The sequence below is a fragment of the Bacillus rossius genome, chromosome 8 (assembly GCF_032445375.1).
Source record: "Bacillus rossius redtenbacheri isolate Brsri chromosome 8, Brsri_v3, whole genome shotgun sequence".
Taxonomy (NCBI): Eukaryota; Metazoa; Arthropoda; class Insecta; order Phasmatodea; family Bacillidae; genus Bacillus; species Bacillus rossius.
Window position 1 is genome coordinate 20456904 of NC_086336.1, and position 23315 is coordinate 20480218.

General features: G+C 34.5%; 2 protein-coding genes across 10 annotated transcripts in view; both read left to right on the top strand.

The window, feature by feature from the left end:
* The first annotated feature begins 3129 nt into the window (after positions 1-3129).
* Positions 3130-23315, top strand: part of LOC134535570 (DNA-binding protein RFX2-like) — a 290887-nt gene continuing 270701 nt past the window's right edge. For 4 of the 6 annotated variants that reach the window (XM_063374759.1, XM_063374758.1, XM_063374763.1 and 1 more), the window contains exon 1: positions 3142-3525. The gene's annotated coding sequence lies outside the window, so the exon portion shown is untranslated. Of the gene's footprint in view, positions 3526-23315 lie in introns of all 6 variants that reach the window. The other 2 variants (XM_063374761.1, XM_063374760.1) reach the window with 2 other exon arrangements.
* Positions 3519-22652, top strand: LOC134535574 (uncharacterized). Of its 4 annotated transcripts, none has more exons than XR_010075644.1 (5): positions 3519-16199; positions 16727-16869; positions 18236-18840; positions 20110-20520; positions 21678-22652. XR_010075644.1 is itself a non-coding variant. In XM_063374774.1 (5 exons), the coding sequence occupies exons 1-5, from the start codon at positions 15976-15978 to the stop codon at positions 20302-20304; spliced, it is 1044 nt and encodes a 347-aa protein (XP_063230844.1). In that variant the 5' UTR covers positions 3519-15975; the 3' UTR covers positions 20305-22652. The 4 variants fall into 4 exon arrangements, 3 of the variants coding, with proteins under 3 accessions (XP_063230844.1, XP_063230842.1, XP_063230843.1); XM_063374774.1 differs by having other exon boundaries at positions 18236-18445; positions 18569-18840; positions 20110-22652; XM_063374772.1 differs by having other exon boundaries at positions 20110-22652.

Consider the following 23315-nt stretch of genomic DNA (forward strand, 5'->3'; position numbering starts at 1 on the left):
GTTTAAGGTCACGCGCACGGCGATGACCACAAACCCGCAAGGGAACTTGGACAAACTTAATTGCGGTGCGTGTTTCACCACAGTGGGCACAACACCCGCGCCGAGACATTTGCATACGGGATTGGCCGTCTCCAATCGCCCGCCCCTTAATTCAGTGTATTTTTGTATCCCGTATTTTGTACTGCTAACTTACGTTACCCGAGTAACGAGTGCCACGTAACTTGTGCGCGCCCCCTTAATCCAGTGTATTTTTGTATCCCGTGTTTTGTATTGCTAACGTACGTTACCCGAATAACGAGTGCCACGTAACTTGTGCGCACCACCTTAATTCAGTGTATTTTTGTATCCCGTATTTTGTATTGCTAACTTACGTTACCCGAGTAACGAGTGCCACGTAACCTGTACGCGCCCCCTTAATTCAGTGTATTTTGTGTCCCGCCTTTGTGTTACGAAATTACGTTACCTACGTACCCAGTGAGACGTCTGAGACATAACAGCATCCGAGGCCACGTAACGCGGAACACAAACAATAAGGCGCCACGGAATAACAAGTAAAAACCCCCCGGGGACCTCTGTAGAGTGTTGTATCGTGTACGACTCGCTCCTCTGAATAAAAGGTACGACACCACCACCTCAACTCCACGTCTCTTATTTAAAATCATCTCACGCAACACCGCCGCCGGCCCTAGTGGGCCACGCAGGGGCACATACATCCACGACCCCAAATTCACGACTAGAAACGAGCTAGTCTGGCGCCCACCCGGACAACACAGATCAAGAACCGCCTTTTCCCACTAGGAGCCACACCGGGACTCGAGCCCGAGACCCCGGACGACGGCAAATTAATACACGGCCAGGACGAACTGCAGTGAATGTTGAACTGATTGATACTGGCTGTATCAGAAGGGCATGAGAGTAACAGAGGTAGAGAATTACCGGGCGTAATAAATAATGTATCAGAGACACCGATACCTTTTTACTCTGGTGATGACGGCACGGAGGATTTGTACCCTGTAACGAGAATGCTGATACCTTGTCGCTTCCTGGGACCGCTACTGCCCTGATACAAAAGTATCAGATACTTGTAACTAGGTACATTACTGTATCAGTATAAGGATGGAACAGATAACGAAAATTGCTGTAACAACCCACCTCTAGGTTTAGGTGGGGGTAAAAACCCCCGATGAGTGACGCGATCAGGCGTCTGGGCCGAAGAGCTCTTGCAGGCGTGCAGCAAGTCTGGCCGAGATGGGTTGCGGCCGTGTAGGGCTTCGGGGGGCGGCGGTCGGGAAGGGGAGGAACTTCGATGGGGATGAGGGGAGGAGCGGGAGAGCTGGGTGGTGAGACAGGGGTAGGGGGATGAGGTAGCAGGAATTGCGCAGAGGGCGAGTGCTCTGGTGAGTAGGGAACGGGGGAGTGCTGCCCAAGGGACTCGGGATGGTGGGTAGGCCTGGGTTCTGTCGGCCCAGTGAAATAGCCCTGCTGGTACAGCTTCAGCAGCCTGGCTTAGCTCAGCCAGAGTAAATATACAAATTATGTACATATTCATCAGGGAGGGCACATCTGTACCCTTCCTGTGCATACATATTCGAATTACAATACTATTTACATTCACTTGTATAATTTAAAGGCTTCTTGTTACAACACTGGGTATTTACATATTTGTCCTGAATTAGGCTGGGCAGGTAGACAAGGTTTCCTTAATTTACATTCCCCTTTGTCTGCTACCTAGGGGCGGGTGGCGAACTAACTTTCCTCCCCATAGATTATGTAGGATGGGTGGCGCACTTGGGGCTTGTGCTATCATACCAGCCGAGGCCAAACTGGTGGACATGACAAACTGTAAAATTGCGAAAAACCTACATTTTTAGGGAATTTACTAGCAACTTGCATCTTTCTCCCATAAGAACCAATGCTTTTACAGCTATGTTTTGCCCACCATTCTGTCAAATCAGCTCTCTGTCTCTCTCGCTCGGATTATAGTTCCCCAGTATGCAGTCGACAGCAGCAATTGGCACTGAAAGCAGGGTGATAAGCAGTCTATATATCTCTAGGTCGTTGGTGAGCCCCAACTCGGACTGTTTCCTTAGTAAGATTTCAACTTTAAATTTGCCTGGTTTTGCAGCTTGCCATTTTTTCTTTTAAACGGGTCGTTAGGTAAGTACAAGAAATAATAATAAAAATTGACGGTTTTAAGCCTTTATTACAGCCAGGTGCAATACAAGAGGCATTCTCTCACCATTTGAACTTAACTAACCAATACGGTATAATTTTAAGGATCTGAACAGATTAGGCATTTATTAAACACGCAAACAAAAGAAAAAAAATTAATTTGGAAAAAAATTTCAAAAATTGAGACAGAATTTGGAATAATATCATATTATATATGAAACTCCCATCTAATACAATGTTAATAAAGGGTTTTACTACTCCTACTAGCGCTGTAGTTTGCAGGCCGCCGTGAGCTTAACTAATCTGACGTGATACGCCAAGTCAAAGGATATGAAGTGGCCAGATCTATCGATATTACAGTGGTACAGAGTATGGTAGCCTACAACTCATGTAGTTTCTGTTCCCTACCACGTTCGTGCAACTTCGGATTTCTCTCAAAAATTGAAATTAAAAAAATCGAAGGGTTAGGTTAGGTTAGGTCAGTTATAACATGCTTGTTTTCATTGGAAACTTCTGATTTAGTGGCTGAAGTGGCGTTAATGCCAAATCGCAAAACTTCGGAAATCTTCGGAAATTCTTGCAGGGAACCGAAAATACATGAGTTGTAGGCTTCCCGTACAGAGTACTCACGCGAGAACATGTAACTGAATGACATTTTTATTTTAGAAAAAACTTCTTATTAGCAATCCCCAGCAACATCTTAAATTATATGTAGGCTACAAAAAATTTAGTCTTAATTCTAAATGGCTCTTTCGTTCGGTCGTTTTAGCAATGTACGTGCAGCGATTTGAAACAAAAAAACTAATATATTTTAAATTTTAAATTACTAAACAGTCAAAAATAAAATGTTAAAAATATTTTTTGTATTGAGTTGATAAATTGATACACAACAGTAATTTTGGTGCTATTAAGTGATAGTTGGCTACATGTAAACGTTTCTGCGCAAGATCGGTGCATGTGATAGGTCAGCTAGCAACTGATGCCGTAGCCATAGACACGGAGTTAACTAGAAATCAACAACTTAAGAGGTGAATATTTTTACACGTCTGCATTTGATACTGTGTGCTTAAAGCATGGAGCAGCATAATGTGTTTTTGTAATGTCGTGTTTGTCACGTGTGTATTGGTGTTTGCTTAATGTGTCCTACCTTTTACTGTGCTGGTGAATATCGAAAGACCGACCACTGTGCGTTTTAATAGCAAAATGGCGACGTTGTGTTAATTTGCCCCTTTAAATGTTTAGTGGACATGTTACGGACACTTTGGACATTTATTGAACTCAGATTTGTCGTGCTGTTAGAAAGATAATTTTCAATAGTTCCCGCTCAAGTGTCTTCATTTTTCGTAAATAAAGGTAGGAAGGCAGTTAATATTAATTTTCTCATGTAATAAACATTCATTATATTTACCTCTCATTTTAAGATAGCATTATTGGTTATTATTAATAAAAGTTGACTAATTTTTAAGTTGTCTAGTAAAACATTATTTGAGGTTATGTATGTTAACAAATTTGCTATTTGCTGATGTTCACTTACATTTATACAAAAGTATTAACTCATGTTTTTGGTAGGAATTTGTGATTTTACAATTGCGGTTAACACTGCGTTACACACATTAAAATTTTACCTATGGTTACACGCAATGTATCTACCAGATACATATATTAATAAACATCACATGTATCTTTAAAAAGTACAATTATTTTATGAGTATCTTGTACATAATAGTAAACAAATGTTTGAGTCGACTTGCGAGTTAAGAAAATTAATTTACTCATTTGTTTACATGGTAATCATTACACACTTTAGTTATATAAGTTTTACAAACACTTATACCGTTTCACTTTTTTGTTGCGGTATTTACTCAGATATTCGTTCAAAAGCTTTATTCACTTATTCGTCTTGTCCCATATATGTTTCTTTTTGAGTATATTATATTTAGTTTTATTCTTGTTCCTGTGCAATAATGAAACCTCCCTGGGCAGTTCCACGGTGTCGGACGTAAAATTTGGAAACAAATTTGTTGAGTAATCTTCTTCGTATTACTATTCTTTTCCATGTATCATTAATATTAATGCTTGAGTAAAAAAAGAGAGATTATAGGGTACATCCTGACATGGAATGGTTCGAATTTGCTAACATGCAAGGCAACAATTTGTTTTTTATTTTTGGTGTCGGACGTAAAACAGAAAACAAAACATTTGGCACATCAGGGGCTAAAGTAACTAATGTCTGTGAAAAATGAAATTAGCTTATTAAATTATGTTATAATTTTTTTCAGCTTGCCTGAATAATAACAAAGAATGTGCATATATTAGATGAATCATACTGTTTAGTTATCATAAATGTATACATTTTTAAACTTTGGTGTCGGACGTAAAATGATGGGGTCGGACGTAAAATGTATGACAAAAAAATACTTGGTTCACAAAGCTTAACTAAAAATACTAAAGGAACTTAACTTATTATCCAGTATATGGCTTCGGTGGTTACATTTATCACTATAACTGATGTTTCTTCTTAAGTGTCACTGTCACAGTCTTTCTCTCTTCTTATTCTCACTTTCCTTGAGATACATTTCTTTCACTGTATTACCACTAACAAAAATGCTAACATTAGGCCTACTCTATATGGATAACAAACTAGGAGCAGGAAATGTTGGCAATCACGAAATGAACATGAATTGAAATTGGTTGAATCTTAGTTTTCACATATTTTGCTAGTGAACTGAAACTGGCCTCTACTCCCAGTCACAATAGGGGCATCAATTTTTTTTACCACATCACTAAATAAATATGAAATGCAGTCTTCTTGTGAAGGCCACTTGTAGTAACTACCAGTGTCTGAGAGATGCATAACAGATACATCAACATAATCTGGCCTTAATTTTTTCACCAGCCCTGGAAACAGTTTGCCATCATACTTAACTATAACCCAGTCGTCTAGATTCACGTGGTTACATTTAGTGCTATTACTCATGATGTCTCCTTCACTGTTACTGCCCTCATCTCTGCTTATTTTCACTTTCCTAAATACTTCATTACTGTCACTGGTACCACCAACTAAAATGTACTTGTTTCCAACAGGAGTAACGCAGTGAACACTGTGTGTGTTTGCAACTGGCAATGCTTTGGCCCATATCTCAGCTACTGTGTTGTTCTTGCTTCTGTTCTCTTCTGCTGTGATGTAACACACAGTGATGTTGGGATTTCGCTCTGCTGCAATTCTTGCAAACTTTTCTGGTGTGTTTACAATGCTTCTACTTGCCTTGACATGGTTCCAGACACTTCTTTTAATTGTTCCCCCAATACCGTCAACAACACCTTTTCCATGCGAAGTCGCAAAGAAATGCCATTTAAGTTTTATGGTGTGAATTTCTTCCAGTTTGGCAAGTACTGAAAAAATAAAACGATTTTTGAACTGTGACGAAGCACCATCTGAGAATATATTTACTGTACTAATATCTGGGTAGGAAGTTTTCAAATACGTAAGAATATGATTAATGTAACAAAAAACTTGTAATTTGGTGTGTTCAAGATCATCAGATACTATTACACACCCTTCAGTTAGGTTTTTATTAATCCATGCATAAATTGTAAATAAAGTTGATTGTCCATGGCTCCAGTGAGCTGATTGTATTTCATTTTGGTTCACCAGAGATGCATTTTCTGCAAAATCAACTTGAATCACAATTTCACTGCCATTAACATTTGATTTAATGTCTTTGCTTGAATGCGTTCGATATAGGTATGAACTAAAAAGTCTTTCAACTTGCTTTTCAAATCTTCAAATGTTTCTTGCACACTACTCAGTATCTCCATCTTCTCTGAATGTCCATCATTGTTTTGCCACTGAGAATATTTAAGTGGCTTTCTCAGATCTTCATCTTTAGGTGTATGTTGACTTATACTGTTAGTACAAGATTCACAACTGTTGGTCATACAATCTTTGGATGAAGCATCACACACTAGAGTAGTAATGAAGGAATCAAAATCTGTTGGCAAGTCTGTAAAGTCTTTCAGTGCCAGTAGCAACAATCTGACATTCTCATGATAGGAACATACACACACAAAATGTGGAATTTGAGAAAAAAGTTTACAGTGTTTAGGACGAAGTGCACAAAATTTTGCTCGACAAATTGTAACCTGTGGGTGTTTCTCTACAAATACCTTATACGCCTCACCTAGTGACACCAAAAGATAACGAGCCTGGACTTCACGTTTCACTTTATTTCCATCCTTGTCTACATCTTTGTATATTACTCTGTCTTTCTTTCCTGGTGCTTGCCAACTGACATCATCATTCTGATAAAATATATGAACCCATTTTCTTAACTTTTCTGAAACTTCATTTTGTCTGGTTCTTCCTATTGGAGGAGTTACTTTAAAGCCACATTGGTTAGCTAGACATTGCACAACATGTTGCCTTTTTCGTGGAGACTGTGGCAAATTACGCTGAATTTTTTTCATAGCCTTTCCTAAAGACTGTTTTGTTTTAAATGGAGTTGAATACAAAGGTATGTCACTGTTTTTTTCAATTGTTGCTGGCTCACCTTTTTTGTTATGATACCAACATTTCACTCTTTCACTTTCCTTTGCACGTAACTTCTTCAGTTCTGTCTCAGACATACTTTCCTTCTGTTGTTTTCTATATTTAGCTTTCCTTAATCGATCTTTCTCTAATAATTCTGCTCTTTTTACTGGATCACCACCCTTAATTCTTGCTCTGCGACGTGCCATCTTTTCTTTGTTGCTGATCTTTGCCATGACCTAAAAAGAAAAGAAAAATTAAATAAACTATAGAAAGATAAGTAATGAAGAGAGTGCTTCAGATATATTATAAAAAGGCGTAGGCCCTTAGGAAGCAAAAAGACTGTAACTGTTAATTTCAGACATAACATTTATTCCTCAAATAAGTTCCATTAAACTTTGGCTTATTAACTTTTCCCATGAAAGTATTATAAACATTAATTTTTAGGTTAGGAGTTACTCTATATAATATGGGAGTATTGTAAACAGATGTGTTTACAGTATACATCATAGTAAACAAATAACTGCCTACAATAATGAACATAAATTACTTACACTGCTGTTGGTGTAGCTTTCTTTATCTGTTGAAGAATGTATTTCACTACAAAAATACTGCAGTTTCAACAATAGAAAGGACTGTGAAGGCCAGCATGGGTGACATGTAAATAACCAAAATGCACAAGTGCAGGTGTGACAACTTACAAAACAAAAATTATGTTCTACAAATATAAATAAAGATATTTACAATATAGGCGGTTAATTACTTCATAAAATCACTGAAAATATAATTTGGTATTAAATGTAAATATTATTAAATTTGGTGTCGGACGTAAAATTATTTTTACGTCCGACCCCCCAGTTATATAAAAAGTTAATTCATAGCAATCTTTTGTTATGTATAGAAAGTAAAGATCAGTACAAACCTACTTTGTATGTGGGTTGTTAGAATTATATCACTAGCCTTGTGGGCTGTATAAAACTGAATACACATTTTGGTGTCGGACGTAAAACTAAAAAAACACCTGCTTTGAGGGAGGTTTATAGAACAGTTATATGATTTAGTCTTCTTAATTATAGTTTCTACGTGTAGCATTAGGCCACACAAATTGAATGGCTTAGAAACCAATCTAATATAGTATTAGTATGTCATCAAGATCAGCCAAGAAAGCAATTTGCGTACAATTGAAACTACTAAGAGAATAATTTTTATTAGGTTTGTTCATCATTATTAATTACATCACAAAGTTAAAGACTAATCTAAGGCCTAGTTTCTGGTAGAGAAATATGTTAGCTTTCCAATGATATAAAACATTTCTAGGTTATGTTAATTTTAATATTTGCTACCATGGTTGACCTTTTCATGGAACTGCCCCCCTCTTATGTCTTACTACCCATTTCAATTCTTTTTGATCACACACAGTTTATCTCGAAATACAAGTATTTTTGGAACAATTTCATTTACCACACTAGCATGTATACATTATTGAAAAGTAAAGGAATACTGAATTATTGGTATAAACAATTTAGTCTAAAAGAACAATCGGCTAAAAACTGGGAAAATACAGTTCAGTCATCACTATCAGGTGTTCTGTTTGTTGCACAGTCTGAGCACACAATTTTTGTATGTTGCAGACACAACCACTTATTGCATTTTATGCAATGATATTTGGTAAGGCGAGTTTTCTTTGTGGTAAAACAAGGTTCACATCTTTTCCTCTTCCCATATTCTTCTCTGCCTGATTCGATCTTCTGTTCATTTCGCCCTTGTAACCTCAGTTGCAATGATGATGGAATCCCTCTGGTACTTTGTGTTCGATGCTCTATATGCTCGGCTGTCAAATCTCGCACTAACTGTTTCAGAAACTGTCTCCTATATTTGCTTTAACATGGTTGTTACAGGACTAGAAAACCGGGAAAACCGGAAAATGTCAGGGAAATTAAAATGGTCAGGGAATTCCGGGAAATGTCAGGGAAAATTCTACGAAATATGGAAATTTTAAAGTTGTGTATAATTCAAACAAAGCTTTGTTTTGATGCGATCGTACCGCTACCGAACGACTACGCTAAAAGGCTGCTGCTTAAGGCACACGGCAACTGCAACTTTTTTTTTACTTGGTCTACGATTGTCCGTTGCAATAGGCTGTTACAACCACCCACCATTACTTCTGGCCAATCCAGGCACTCATTTGTTCACTACCGAATCCAGGCCTTCATTTGTTCGTGTTTTGCTCCTTTTTAATTTGCCGTTGAGACTTTGTATTATGTTCCGTTCCATGCAGTGAACTAAAGAACGGGCATGGCGTCGTTTATCTTTTGAAGGCTATTTTCACGTGGAATAAGATGAGTACAAAGCTTATTACGTGAATTTAAAGGCGTTGTTTCAGGTGAAGTTAGTTTTTGATGCGATCATAAGAAAATAAAGTTCATTTTGATTAAGAGGCAATACCAATTCTCATTTTGAAAACTACCAAGCTGATATGAAAATACGTGGCTTTTGTGTGCGGTTATGTTTTTGCATTTTTTTCTATCTATTTTTTTAAATTACTTTTTTTTTTTCAACCGTAATAATCCGTTAGTTCTATTGCGTGGCACTTACATTGTGTATAAAAAAAATATGCATAACAGAACATGTTTTTCCCCAGAATCGTTAGTTCACATTGTAAGATTCTAAGAGTATTGTATGTTGTAATGCTGCTATTGTAATTCACTAAGTAGGCCCGTTATATTGCTAGTTGTGAATTTGTAATAGTTTTTGTATTTGTTTAGTTATTTTTTTTAAGAATTCATAAACAATAATGTTTTAACCTAACCTGAAAATATTATGTACTTTTTTTTTAGCTTAGAGATTTCGAAACAAACTACTTTTAAGGAGAATTGGCTCAAGGAGCCACAGTTTCAGCATATCAAACCCTCTGCTTAAAACATAAATTCTGCATACTGCATTTTCTGCTACAAAAGTATTCAACTCAGCAATATGGGTTGAAGAGCTCTCACCAGCCATGTCGAAGGAAAAAAACACATTCACAATTCTGCCGTCAAAATAACACAAAAAAAACTTATTTTACCTCATGTTGAAATTTTTATATTACATTTAATCATATGCACGTTAATATTCATAGTATGTACTTCAAAAGAAAGTCAGGGAATTTTTCTCTTAAATTTCTGGAAAACAGGGAAAAGTCAGGGAATTCTAAGATTCTATTTCTGTAGCAACCATGTTTAATTTTTGTTGTCCAAATATATAACTTGAGCATTTACATCTACAATATTCAACATGTTGTAAAACACTACCATCAGCCAGCGCCTTGTATTTCTAGCAACGTTGTAAGTTTCAGTCATTTCATCCAAGACATAGACACCTGATTTGGTAGCATTATAAAACGTTATGATTTGTGGTTTCCTAAGGTCACCACACTCTTTATCAATTGCTGCATTATAATGAAGGCTTGACAGAAGAACAACTTTTTTTTCCCTTTTTTGGCACATATGACACTAAAGTCATTTCATTTCGAAAGCCAAAGATGCTACTTCGTTGCTCTCTATCTCTAGCAGAAAAAAATTCAACAGGCAGCTCTCGTTTATTTTTCCTAATGGTGCCAACGTAACTAAGCTTATGTTTTTTCAACTTTTCTACGAGTTCCACACTAGAAAACCAATTATCACCAGTTATATTTCTACCAGACTACCATAAATATGTTCTGAAAGCCTCATGACAATTTCGCTACCACTGTTGCCATTTTTGAATGGCCCATCAGGCTGCTGTCCAACATACACTTCAAGATTGCTCGCATAATACATTTTTGCATCCACCAGAGCAAAAATTTTGATCCCATACTTAGCTGGTTTTGATGGGATATATTGTTGAAATCCACATCGCCCTCTAAAAGCTTCCAGTTTCTCATCAATTGTTACATTTTCTCCAAGAGAATAGCATGCCTTACAGTTAACAACAAATTGTGTAAAAATATCACGCACTGCAGCCAATTTATCAGTTTTCTTTCTTAGTTCTCTTGTGTCCTTGTCGTCAAAGTGCATGCAGCGAATCAAAAAACAGAATCTATTGACGGACATCACAGTACGAAACATCTCGACACCCATTCCATCTGAACTCCACAAATCTCTTACATGTAGCTAGTTGTTTCGCAGCAAACCCGCCAGGTATAGTAAGCCAATGAATGCTTTTATCTCTATTTTATTGTTATTCTTGCAGTCTCTTTCCCGAGAATATTTCCCCTTGATAGAATCTATGTACTGGTTTGTATGTTCAACAATAATGTTTAGCATAGAATCATCAATGATACAATACCAAGAATCCTCTGGTGTTTTGCAGCCTACAGCTTTACCACGAACTCCTGGTAGATGAACAAGCAAGTTGTGTGATCTGGTTCTGGTGTTCCTAGCTGGCTCACGAGCACTCCATTTGGAATTATCTTTCCCTGAAAAGAAAGTGCATGAAATGGAAATAATTATTATAACACATGAATGAAAAAACAACTAAGAGTGCAACATTTCTCTATACTGGATAGTAAAGCAATGTAAAATGGTGAAATAATCTACACAAAAAATGATATATTGCAGCACATTTATTCAGTGACATAAGAAATAAAAATATCAATATTCATTTTTCAAATTTTATGTTACTACAGAAAAAAAAATTACCTGTATAAATTGAACTACAGTGCCGTTGTTCTTCATCAGCGACACTCTCATCAACTTCACATTCATGGTCAGTGACAGAATTTTCCACTCTTTCTTCAACAAAATCACTATCTGAACCAGAGCTACCGCTAAAATTGTAATTTTCACTATCGCTATCATCTGCGAACAACAAATGGTGCACTTCTTCGACGTCTCTTTCTTTAGACAGGTCGAAAATACAACCAGTTCGCCCCATTTCAATTTCTTCACTGAGCTCGCACAACTACAGGCAATGTATCTCTCAGATACAATACTGCTATCTACGTGCTGAGAAAAGGAGTAACTTGGGAACCCCTTGACACCAAAAGCAGTATCGTATTCTGATAAGGTACCCAAAATATCAGTGTTGTAACACGAGCCATTTAAAAATAAACTCAAGAAAACAAAGGCATGTATCTGTCAGATCGATTGCATGTGACGCAGGTTTAAGGATGTGTTACCTTTAAAAGAGTGATTTTTATCTGGATTGCTTAATCTATTTCATAAGAGAATACATTTTTTTTGTGCTCTCCTACTCTCAATCCACTCTGTTCGGGAGTAGGTATACTCTTTGTTTGGTGAATAAACTAAACTTTTAAAAATGTATCAGGGAGCTGGATAGTAAAATAGGGGAAATTGTAGATACCGGAATATATTTTGTTAGTTAATTCACCCTCTTTTGAAAATTCCTTCTTATGTCGTGGCTTTTCCGCAAAGTAAAAATAAAATTACGAAAATACCATCTTCAAACACTAAAGATGTTCCTGTATTTGCTCTGCAAGCAGCGTTAATAAATATGTACTAATTTATGAGAAATCTCACTTAACTTGCATTACTGTACAATACCTGTGCATGGACGGTGCTGTCACCATTGATTGTTTACCTCTAGAGGTTTCTGTGTTTATTATAATAAAGTAATTAATATGATGGTATATTGCAGTGGTAGGGAAATTTCAATGTTTATATTTTCTTTTTGTTGGTTGTTTGTACAAATGTCATTGAATTAAAAAATAATCTTTCTTTTGTGACATTTCATTTAAAGTAGGGTTTAAATAATGTAATAATGAACGATTCATAGGTTTACGGCAGTGATGTAAAAAATACGTTTAAATATTGAGGATGGTTAATTGGGTTAGTATAGAGACATAAAAAATACTGCAAAATAGGTTATCAACGTTAAAAATACTGTGAAATCATGTCAACGGTTGGTTAGGTCAGGTTAGCCACATATTAAATTAGTAATTAAGCAGCCATAAGAAATGTTTTTTAGTTATTTTAATGTAACTATACTAACACAACTAACCATCCACAATGTTTGAAAGTATTTTTAATGTAGCTAACCTACCTATTCGACCATTCACAATATTTGAATAAAGTTCATCAAAACAAACACACTAACCGACACGGGTAAACAATTAATTGCAGCGGCTCTGGCAATGCACAGGTGCTGTGGCAATGCACAGGTATTGAAATGTTAGATGAAAACTGTGATTTCTCAGAAATTAATAGAACTTTATTAATGCTGTTTTCAAGGTAAATACAGGAACATCTCTAGTAGGCCTATTTTAAAATTTTTTTCTTCTTTTTTTTCTCGTAATTTTATTTTAACTTTGCGGAAAAGCAGTGACGTAACAAATATATTTTTTCTGCTTTGTTGTGCAGCTCAGTTGAATTGAAGCAGTGAGAGAGTACTCATTTTGTGTATCCGAATACACCAATCCTTTACTTAGCACGATTAATGCATTCTTAAAAAATTTTGTGTTATTTGAAATCACCTATTCTATAGCCTTGGTCTCCATAAATAGCAAGGCTAATTTATGTAATGTGTTCCAAAATGTCTAGGGAAATATTCATTAAGTAGAATAACACTCAACGATAGATATGTCAAACCATTTATTTTTATAAGCCTACCGTAGAATACTTTGTATGACAAATACGACACCGCATAATGGGAGATAGTTATTGTCAGTCGGCTGGTTGCATGATCTTCAACTCACATCGTGTACCTTCCCGCGAACCTTCTAACCTATCCTTTACTGTCAGTGAAATCAATATTACTGCCCAGTTATTTACATTTTAATTTTTCAAAATAAAGTGCTTATTCTTGTATCATCGCTTGGTTCACATTAGTTCTGTCAGGTCCGTGATTATTTTTATTCCACCATTCATTTAACAATTTTTCCATGTGAATCATCTGTTTATTTCTGTTTCGGTATCTAATGTCAAATATACAAATATATTCCCGCTAGTACAACCAACAGCATTGTCTTGTATAAACTTTTGATAGAGTACTCATTTTGTACGATTGTGAGCACAGTTGATTTGCTTAAAACTAAAGTGCAACCATCACAAGTGTGGCCTTCTTGACATTCTGCACGCCATACATAATACTTCCAGATTTGTTTCAAATACTCGAACACTATGCATTATGCTCTCACTTAGAAGCCGTAATTCCAATAAGATTCTAACTGCAGGTGTTTATGCACGTAGAGTTATCAGCAGATGAATGGGAGATGTTGCATGTGTTTGTGCGAGTTCCCTGTCACTGGCTAGACTGAGTTCATCATGACCTAGTCTGTGGCCGGGCGACAACGGTACGGTGGCATATATGCACAGACATAAAAAAATTTGGTCCTTTACACTCCATAGCAGCAACTTGACTTGCCATCGCTGATGTTTGTACTACATCCGATAGCGTAGTCAGACCTGCACGCGCATCTTTTCCTTCCTCATGTGGCTGTCTATGCCACGATACATCTGTTGTTTATCGAGTTGAAGCAGATTTTGTGATGTCATACCTAACTTTTTTTTGCCTGTGGTGATTTCGTGCTAACGAAAATTTACAGACGTGCTATTCAACCTGGGGCAGTAAAATTAACATCACACAAAAAATTAATTTGCGTAATTTGAAGATGTGCCAAGTGAGGGATTGGTGTACAGGTTTCGGAAAAATGTATTTTTTCATTTGAATACTTAACCTACATCCTTACTATTTGCAATTATTATCTTGTGTTCAATATATTAAAATACTAATTATTTATCTCTAGCTATATCTAATAAGCATGTGGACTCCAAGCATACTTTTTTTTCAGTCAGTATTTGGAAGTACTTAACTATTTATTTACGTCAATTTATTTATAACTATTTATTTACCTCAATTCAGGCAGTTAGCAAGAAAATGTCAAGGTCACCATCACGGATTTGCTTTAAAAATTAACAGCATTTACAACCAGTGGAGACAAAAAGTGTGCTAAAAGGGTTTCAACCCAAAATTTTTTTTACCCATTTTATAGCCTCTTGAAGTTGGTTCAAAATCAAAAAAGGTGGAAAAAAACCACGTTCTTCAAATGAGTGGCACTTCAAAACTATTTAACAGATTCCATTGATTTTTTTGAAGCTATTATATTGAACAGCAGAGTGGTATATTTCCAATTAGCTCCATCACAATATCTTTGAATGGGGAAAACTCAAAAATTTGACAAAAAAATTTTAATTTATTTTTGTATTATCAAAACAATTTTTTACATAGAATAATCAATTTTCATAAAAAGTAATTCTGGCAATATGTAGACCTATTACAGTAGTTTTACAGAAAACTATGATGCATAAAATTATTAACATTTAACTTTAAATTTTGTAAAATTTGACAAAAGTGCCATTTTTGATTGACAATTACTCAAAAACCCAATTTCTTAAAAATCTGAAAATTGTTAGTTTGTAGGTAGTCCTAACCTTTGTTAATAGCATGCACTTTGTTGGATAGTGTGTTGTTGCATGTAACCATTTCTAGAATATTTTGAAAATTTAAATTTATTACATTTTCTAAGGTCTGCATGCACAATTATCAAACATGTTCTGTTGGTCTCTAAATATGAAATATAATTCATAAATTGGGTAAACCTTGGGAGTTACGAATGGAGAGTCCGTGTGTACATTACAACGTTAACATAATATGTACCTATATATAATCGATATACACACACATATATACTATAGTCCATCCACGGTAACCTCCTACTTTTTTAAACGAACCTTTGAAAAAACACACCAGGATGCAGCATGTTTGGTTCGTTTGCAAAAATACTTTCCATCATATGCATATTAAACATGCATTAACACTAAATTACCGTATAATGATGTTAAATAAAATTTTACAAAAAAAGTAACTATCTATGTACAATATTATTAATATTAATGATCTCGCATGTGTGTAAATGAAACAGTGAGAGAAGTGGTGTGTTGGCAATGATTAGAACGAAATAGTTCCATAGCCAAAATATATATTTTTTGACTTTCCGCGTGTATTTAAGAATTTGTTTGGGTATTTGTTAAGTTTGAACATTTTTTAAATCTCTGGTGAAATAAAAACGTTATGTTAACGGTAAATAAATATTACGTGCCGAAACCGTGGTCGCGCATTAATAATGTTAATAGTCACTTGTTTGTTTTCTCTTTCAGCCGTTTGTCTGCAGTTACGCCATATTGCAGTGTGTTTTAATATATTACTGACCGTGAAATAACGTACAGTTTGTGTTTCAGGATTTTGTGTTAATATTGTGTATTTTAACTTTGTTATATTATTTATTATCTACTATTGTAATGATGGAATTTGTTATCGTTTTGATATTTTGTGTGGTTCTTGTGATTGCTGTAATGGTAATTGGTTCCGGGATGGGGAAAGCTACTTCTTCGCAGCGTCAGATGGACATCATTAACGTCGCTCAGAACTTATATGTTTTAATTAGGAAAGGCGACTTGAAGAAATGTGACGTTACGCAGACGACCGCGTTTCTTCTCAACATCGCAAAGTCAACTGTTCTCAAGTAAGTAGGCTTTTTTCGTTTTCATGCACGTAAAAAAAATATTGACTGTGTCCTAAGTATTGTCGGCCTGTGTTTTAACTCACGAGGTTTTTTGTGTTTTATTTCCAATTTATAATTTTTGGTGTGAGACAACACCGCCATGTGGCGTCTCTGTTGAAAAGTTAACCTAAAATCATATTAGGCCTACTCAGGTCCTAACAATAACAATATAGGCACTTTCAAGTATTTTTATGGGTGTGATACACGTTTGTTTATAACGATGTTTATAAACTTTATGATAGGTTTAACTATAACATAAGGGAGTGATTTTATAATTTGCATTTAATTAGTTTTTCATCTGTTTGGGAGATCACAAAATAAATAAAAAAACACTTCATTAATTTCGTGGACAAAGTCTGTCATGTTTCCATTTAGTGACCACAAAGCAAATATTTGTGACAAAATGCCATATTTGGAACACTGCCTAACTGCGTATTGTGAACGGGTCCCCGGAAAAGTGTTATGACAAATGTTTTTTTTTTTGTTAGGTACTACAAGAAAGACATTGAAGAAGTTTCAACACCAGGAAAAAAGAGGAAAAAAAGGCCACAGGAAGGAAAGTCACTTGACACAGTCGACGATTTCACAGTAAATGCAATCAGGAATGCAATTTACAGGATGTACGCTGAAGGTAAAAATTTGATACTGAAGAGTAGTTTCAATATCACTGGGGTAGGCCCTACTTAATTGTATTCATTTCATATATCCATATGCAGATTGACCGGTTCAGTTTTTTTCCCGATATAATCTGTCCTTTAAAAATACTTAACATTTTTGGGTGGTTTGTTAGGTTTCTTTATTGATATGGTATTGATATATAGAATATTGTGCAACATATGGAATATGTACACGTCCTTTTAAGGTTAGGTTAAAGATAGAAAGAAAATTGTTACATTCTAAAACTACAAGTAATGTTTATATCGTTATACACAGTATACATATTAAATAACCTCAACTTTTATGATGTATCAGAAGGTTAAATAATGACTATTTCCAGTATCAATAATATCCAGTTGTGCGCTTTAGCAGTAATTGGTTACAAATTAGTGAGTTGTGGTCTAAGCAAGCATGGTTATTAAAAAAAAATTGGGATACTTAATTGGCTAAATTGTACTGTGTGGCAGGGTCCAGTACAATATATATTCTATTGCAAAATAGTGTCATGCCCCGCCTAACCCTTTAGAAAATATAGGGGTATTGTTATTTTATAAACAATAGGCCTACTTAATTGTAATGAAGTATCATATGAAAACACAACTTAGCCAGACAAACTGTGTGTTAGTGTATGAAGTAACAGAAGGTTATAAAACAGTAAAAGTTTAGTATCGCGTATCCGATTCGATACATTGATCCTGATCGCATGATCCTGCAAATATTGATCCTGTGATTGATGATGCTTGCTTTTCTAATTTATTACAATTAAAAATCCTGTACAAAACCAAAACTAAAAACCTGTGATATAGTAATGAGTTATGATTTAAAGTTGAATAATAATGAAAATATATATGTTTTATTAAACTTATGATAATTATTCTTGCTATACCACAATATTTGATTATGTTCAGGATCTTTGATCTGAATAAATGAAAAAAAAACATGCACCACACGATCAATAGGATGTACAGGTTCATGCATAAAGATCTAGGGATCACATGGGATACACGATACAAAACATTTACCTATAACACAGTGTAGAGCTTGTAACTTATTGATTGCTAAATTGAATGCTGAAATACTAATATTTTACACAACTTCAATACAAACGCGCAATATAATCGTCATATCATTGCAGACAAAAATACTGCAATGTAGAATTCCTCTAAGCAAACTACAAAATTTAAATTAATTTAAAAGTATTTTTGAAATGTAAGTTTATTAAAACTATTTAATAAATGTAAATTGTGCACTTAAATTATCTTCTACGGGGTTGTGGTTTCGCTTAGTTTTGTGTACCTCTGTTATTTCATGTATTGTTAATGTATGCAATAAATTTACAGGTTTGAATGTTACAGTCGACACCATTTTTAAAGAAATCAGGGAAAGACAAATAGATTATTATGGTGGAAGATCAAGTCTTCATAAATTGTTAAAGAAGATGGGATTTTCATGGACAACTGTTGATGGACGAAAAGCTTTGATAGAGAATGAAAACATAGTATTGCAGCGAATAGATTTCTTGAGAAAGTATAAAGAAGAAAAAGAAAGAGGTGCCAATTTCATATTTGTTGATGAAACATGGATTTTCCAGAGAGGCAAGGCATTAATTTATTTGAAAATTTGTTCTGTGGTCCAATACAAAGTATTTCATTTCCATTTCATATATTTTTCAGGAACTGTATCAAAGTCATGGCAGGACAAGAGTCTACAATCTGCGAAGAGACGTACTGTTGGAGATGGTAAAAGGTTTATTGTTGTTAATGCTGGAGGGCGCACTGGCTTTGTGCCAGGAGCAGGATTACTTTTTGTTTCAGGTCAGAAGACTGCAGACTACCATGGCGAGATGAATGGGGAAACTTTCTTGATGTGGTTTGAAGACATGTTGGTGCATCTTGAGGAACCCAGTGTCATCATAATGGACAATGCTTCATATCACAGCACCCAGGTGTGTGCAATGGTAAAGCAGTGTCTTTTTATTGCTCAAATTGTAATGTGAAAAATTTACATGTGTTTATTATTGTGTATAAGTACGAATATTCGAGACTAATACATTTTGCCAGCAATAATTGTTATCTTAATAGTATGCCTACACTACAGTTTTATAAACTATAATGTTTGAGCTGAAATTGATTACACACACATACACACAGATATATATATATATAATGTAATTGAATTACATCGTAGTGCAAACTAATTTAGTAGAGGGTTTGAAATACCAAATAAAATTTTTTTATTGCAAATAGCATTTGAAAATGACATAATTACTTGTTTGGTAAAAGGACCCACTTTATGAATGCTCTGTTGCCCTACTTAATAAATTAAAATAATATTTTCAAAAAAATTTCTAGTCACTAAACTAACATGCTTTGTTAAATTTAGAAATTCATTACGACAATATGCCAAAACACATGTTTGCTTTGCATAAGTACAGTAGAACCCTGTTATAATTTGTTTTTAAGGGGCTACAAGAAAAAAAAACATAAGCAGGAAATTCAATTTAGTACTTTTTAGTGTGGATTTATTGCCAATGGACTCAACAAGCTGCATAAAGATATATTTGATGCTCCAATTTGCTTGTAGCAAGCCAAAAACAATTTTTCTTTAACATCATGGTGCTTCCAGCTTCTATCTGCTTTGTCTTTACTTACACATTGTCTCATTGCTGTAAAATTGTCTCATTTCTGTATAATTGTCATAATTCACGACAGTGTTTACAGTGGAAATGCTTAAGTCCAGTTCTTTTGCCACTTGAACATGTGATTTAAGTGAATTCATTTGAAAACACACAGAATGGCTAAAAATTTATGAATTTATTTGTTTTCCAAGGGTGTCAACAGGCAGTTAACTGCTAACATACACATATACATAGACAGTATAGACAAAGGCTTTTAATTTTTTTCGTCTTCTAAAATTTTATGAAGTGAACATTACAAGCACGAAACGCATAATTTGTGAAACATTATATCCAGGAATTAAATACATTGTCCTTATAGGGAAAATATTGGACTTGAAAAATAATACATTATAGGCAGGAAAACTTTATAAGCAGTAAATTTGTAACAGGGTTCTACTGTCATTTTATTTTATTTATTTTTATTTATTCATTTCATTCCGTAGACCCCTTACAAACTGCTGGAGTTCTGGGATATGGAACATGTCATGAATTCTTATCAGCTACTTGAGTATTTAGTTAAATGTTGGCATAACGTAGGTTGAGAAAACACCTACAACGAACTGGACCAAGGAGAAGAATGAGATAAAACATGAAAATAATTTGTTGAAAGTGGAGCTGCTGAGAATAGCTAAACAAAACAAGCCCCCAATACGGTATATTATTTCGTTTTTTTTACAGCATTTCTTTAAAAGTGAGATAGTTGCAAAAAATTACGTATACGCCTTGTTCTAACACACTTTTCAGATATGAGGTAGACGAGTTGGCTCGTAACTATGGCCACAAAATTCTACGACTCCCACCCTATCACTGCCACTATAATGCAATCGAACTTGTTTGGGCTCAATGTAAACACCATTACAATAGTAACGTGGGGCGGGCCAAGAGATTTGACAATGATGCAGTTGCAGCCATCTGGAAAGAGGCTCTTGATGCTTCCACACCAGAGAGGTATTTTCATGTTGCATGACCAATGGGGTATTCCTTTTGAAGTAGAAATTGTTTTATTTTCCTGTAGAACATTCCTCAAGCTTCAGCAAAACCCTTACCATACATTTTTACATAATACGTAAGTATTGTTGCCTAGCAGCCTAGTCCTACCATTCCTTTTGATAACTTTGTGTGCTAGTGTGTGTATAGTGTGATTATCATTTTGTGTATATTCATATACCAGTAATACAGTTTTAAAACAATTGGTAAAAATAAGTGGTTTGAATTTGTGTAGTTGTCGTTTTGAAAATGTGTTGCATGTATGTGTTTGTGTTCGTGTTTGTGTTTGTGTTTGTAATTTTATTCCCATGTGATTCATACATATCTGTGTAGTTTCTAGATCTAACAGTGGTGACTTATTTGCAAGGTTTTTTTTTTTTTTGTAATTGCAGTCCATTTGCAATTGTTTCATTTCCATAAATAGTTTTGTATTTATTAGTAATTGTGATATTACTTTCTGTTATGCTTAATCTTGTGTCAATGACTTTAAAGTTATGGTGGGTTCAGTGCTGTAGGCAGATTTCAATATTCAGATAAAATTTCAACGTAGAGAATTTTAAATATTTTCATCTAGCGAACTTGAATAGGTATTTACACATGTAGTTCTTGCACATTAGTATTTTCAAAAGTTATGTTATTATAGTGAAATACATATACAGTAAATCATCAAAACTATTCAAAAAATTAAATTTTCGCTATATCTCACTGTTTTTGTCTGGGACAAATTTTAACCAAAAACAAACACAAAACTTATGAAATAAATATTTTATCATATGCATTCTAAGCCTTTATTGATAACATAGAAAATATTTACAGCTTTATTATATCTTGAATAAACCACTATAAATTTTTTTTTTTCAGATAACATAAAACAAAACATGTTACTTCAAGTATTAAATAATAGCTTTGATAGTTGAGGAAAACACATTAAATGAGTTTTGTTGTGTTTAAAAATAGTTTCTTGTGGAGTGAGTTCAAAATTGTATGTAATAAAGAGCATGCCATGCATTGTTTACTATGCCGTTTTGACAGAAACAAACATATTTTGTTATAGAGTGGTTTTTGCTATAAACAGGTCATTTATATAGAGGTTTTACTGTATACATTAATTTTTTTAGATGGGCGAGGTGTGTGGATCATGTGGAGAAGCTAATTCAAGCAGACTGGGAGAGAGAAGTCCACATAGACAGCGGCACCATTCCTCCACTCATCATCCACCTCAGCAAGGATAGTTCAAGTGAAGACAGTGACAGCGAAGAATTTGAGGTTACGACACAGCAAGTAGATGGAGACAGTGAAGTACTGGCAGTTCCTCTTGATGATTTACCCGGGTGTTCTTATTGAGGTCTGTATGTAATAAACACCTGGGCAACTGTAAGTATTGGGGTTTGAAACATTTTTTTTTTCTTTTATGCATTCCCATTAAGTATGTTGACTACTGGAACTTTATGTATTAACTTTATATTACACATATTATGATAAATTTATAATAAATTTCATTTCTGGATTCGTATAGGTGTATGTGAAACATTTTATTTTGTTGTGTGTCTTCATTTTTCAGTGAACTTACTTGGAAAACAAAAAGCCAGTCCCCATCCAGGGCCACAAATAAATAATGCATATAAGTGGTATAGAAATTACTGTCAATTCTTTACCACAATTTTACTGTTCATAAAATTATGATTTTGTCTAATAAGTATACTCAGGAAAATGTATATAACCATATTTTTATTTGTGGCCTTAACCGGCAAAATGGTAGGGGTTTATAAAATAAAAGAAGAAAATTCATTTTTAAATGTTTTCATCTGAATTTGTTAATTTTATTAAACCTTCAGTCTTTTCCAGATTGCTTAGATGGACAGCCATATGTATAATTTACAATACTTTTTTTTTTCAGATGCAGAAAACTGTGTTGAACTGTACTAAAGGATGATATTTATTGCTTACATAAATGTTGTAAATTTATATGTTCTCCTAAAAATTTACTTTAAATTATATGTTATTTCTTTAGCTAACAAACTTATTTTTTAATATTTTTACCATTGGGTATCATAAATGTTATGAACATATACATGTATACTTAGATCATATTCAAATTACTTATATATATATATATATATATATATATATATATATATATATATATATATATATATATATATATATATATATATACATACATACACACACACACACACACACACACATTGTTTTGACAGCTGGTGATTGTAAACAAACCATTTGACATTTGTCACATGGCAATGTTTTTGTTTACATACGGCGGAAGGATACATAGTGAGATTAAAGTAGATCCGGTGAAAAGCAGGGCTTCAGAAAAGTAGGAGGTTACCGTGGATGGACTATATAAAATATTTACCTGTAGATTATGCAAAGCAAAAACAGTAGTTCATGAATAAAGTTAATAATACAGTAATACTTATACTATTTAGGGTAAAATGGCATTAAAAATCAATTCAAATAAAGAGCCATTCCATTTCAATTCAGGCAGGAGCGTGTCAGGTCACCATCTCGGATTTGCTTTAAAAAATTACAGCAGTTACAACCAGTGCAGACAAGAAGTATGCCAAAAGGATTTTGTCCCAAAAAATTTTTTCCCCATGTTATAGCCTTTTGAAGTTGGTTTGAAATCAAAAAAGGTGGAAAAAGGGGTGTTTTTTAAATGAGCGGCATTTCAAAACTATTATACTGATTTTGTTGATTTTTTTTTATTTTGTACCTATTATAGTGAACTACAG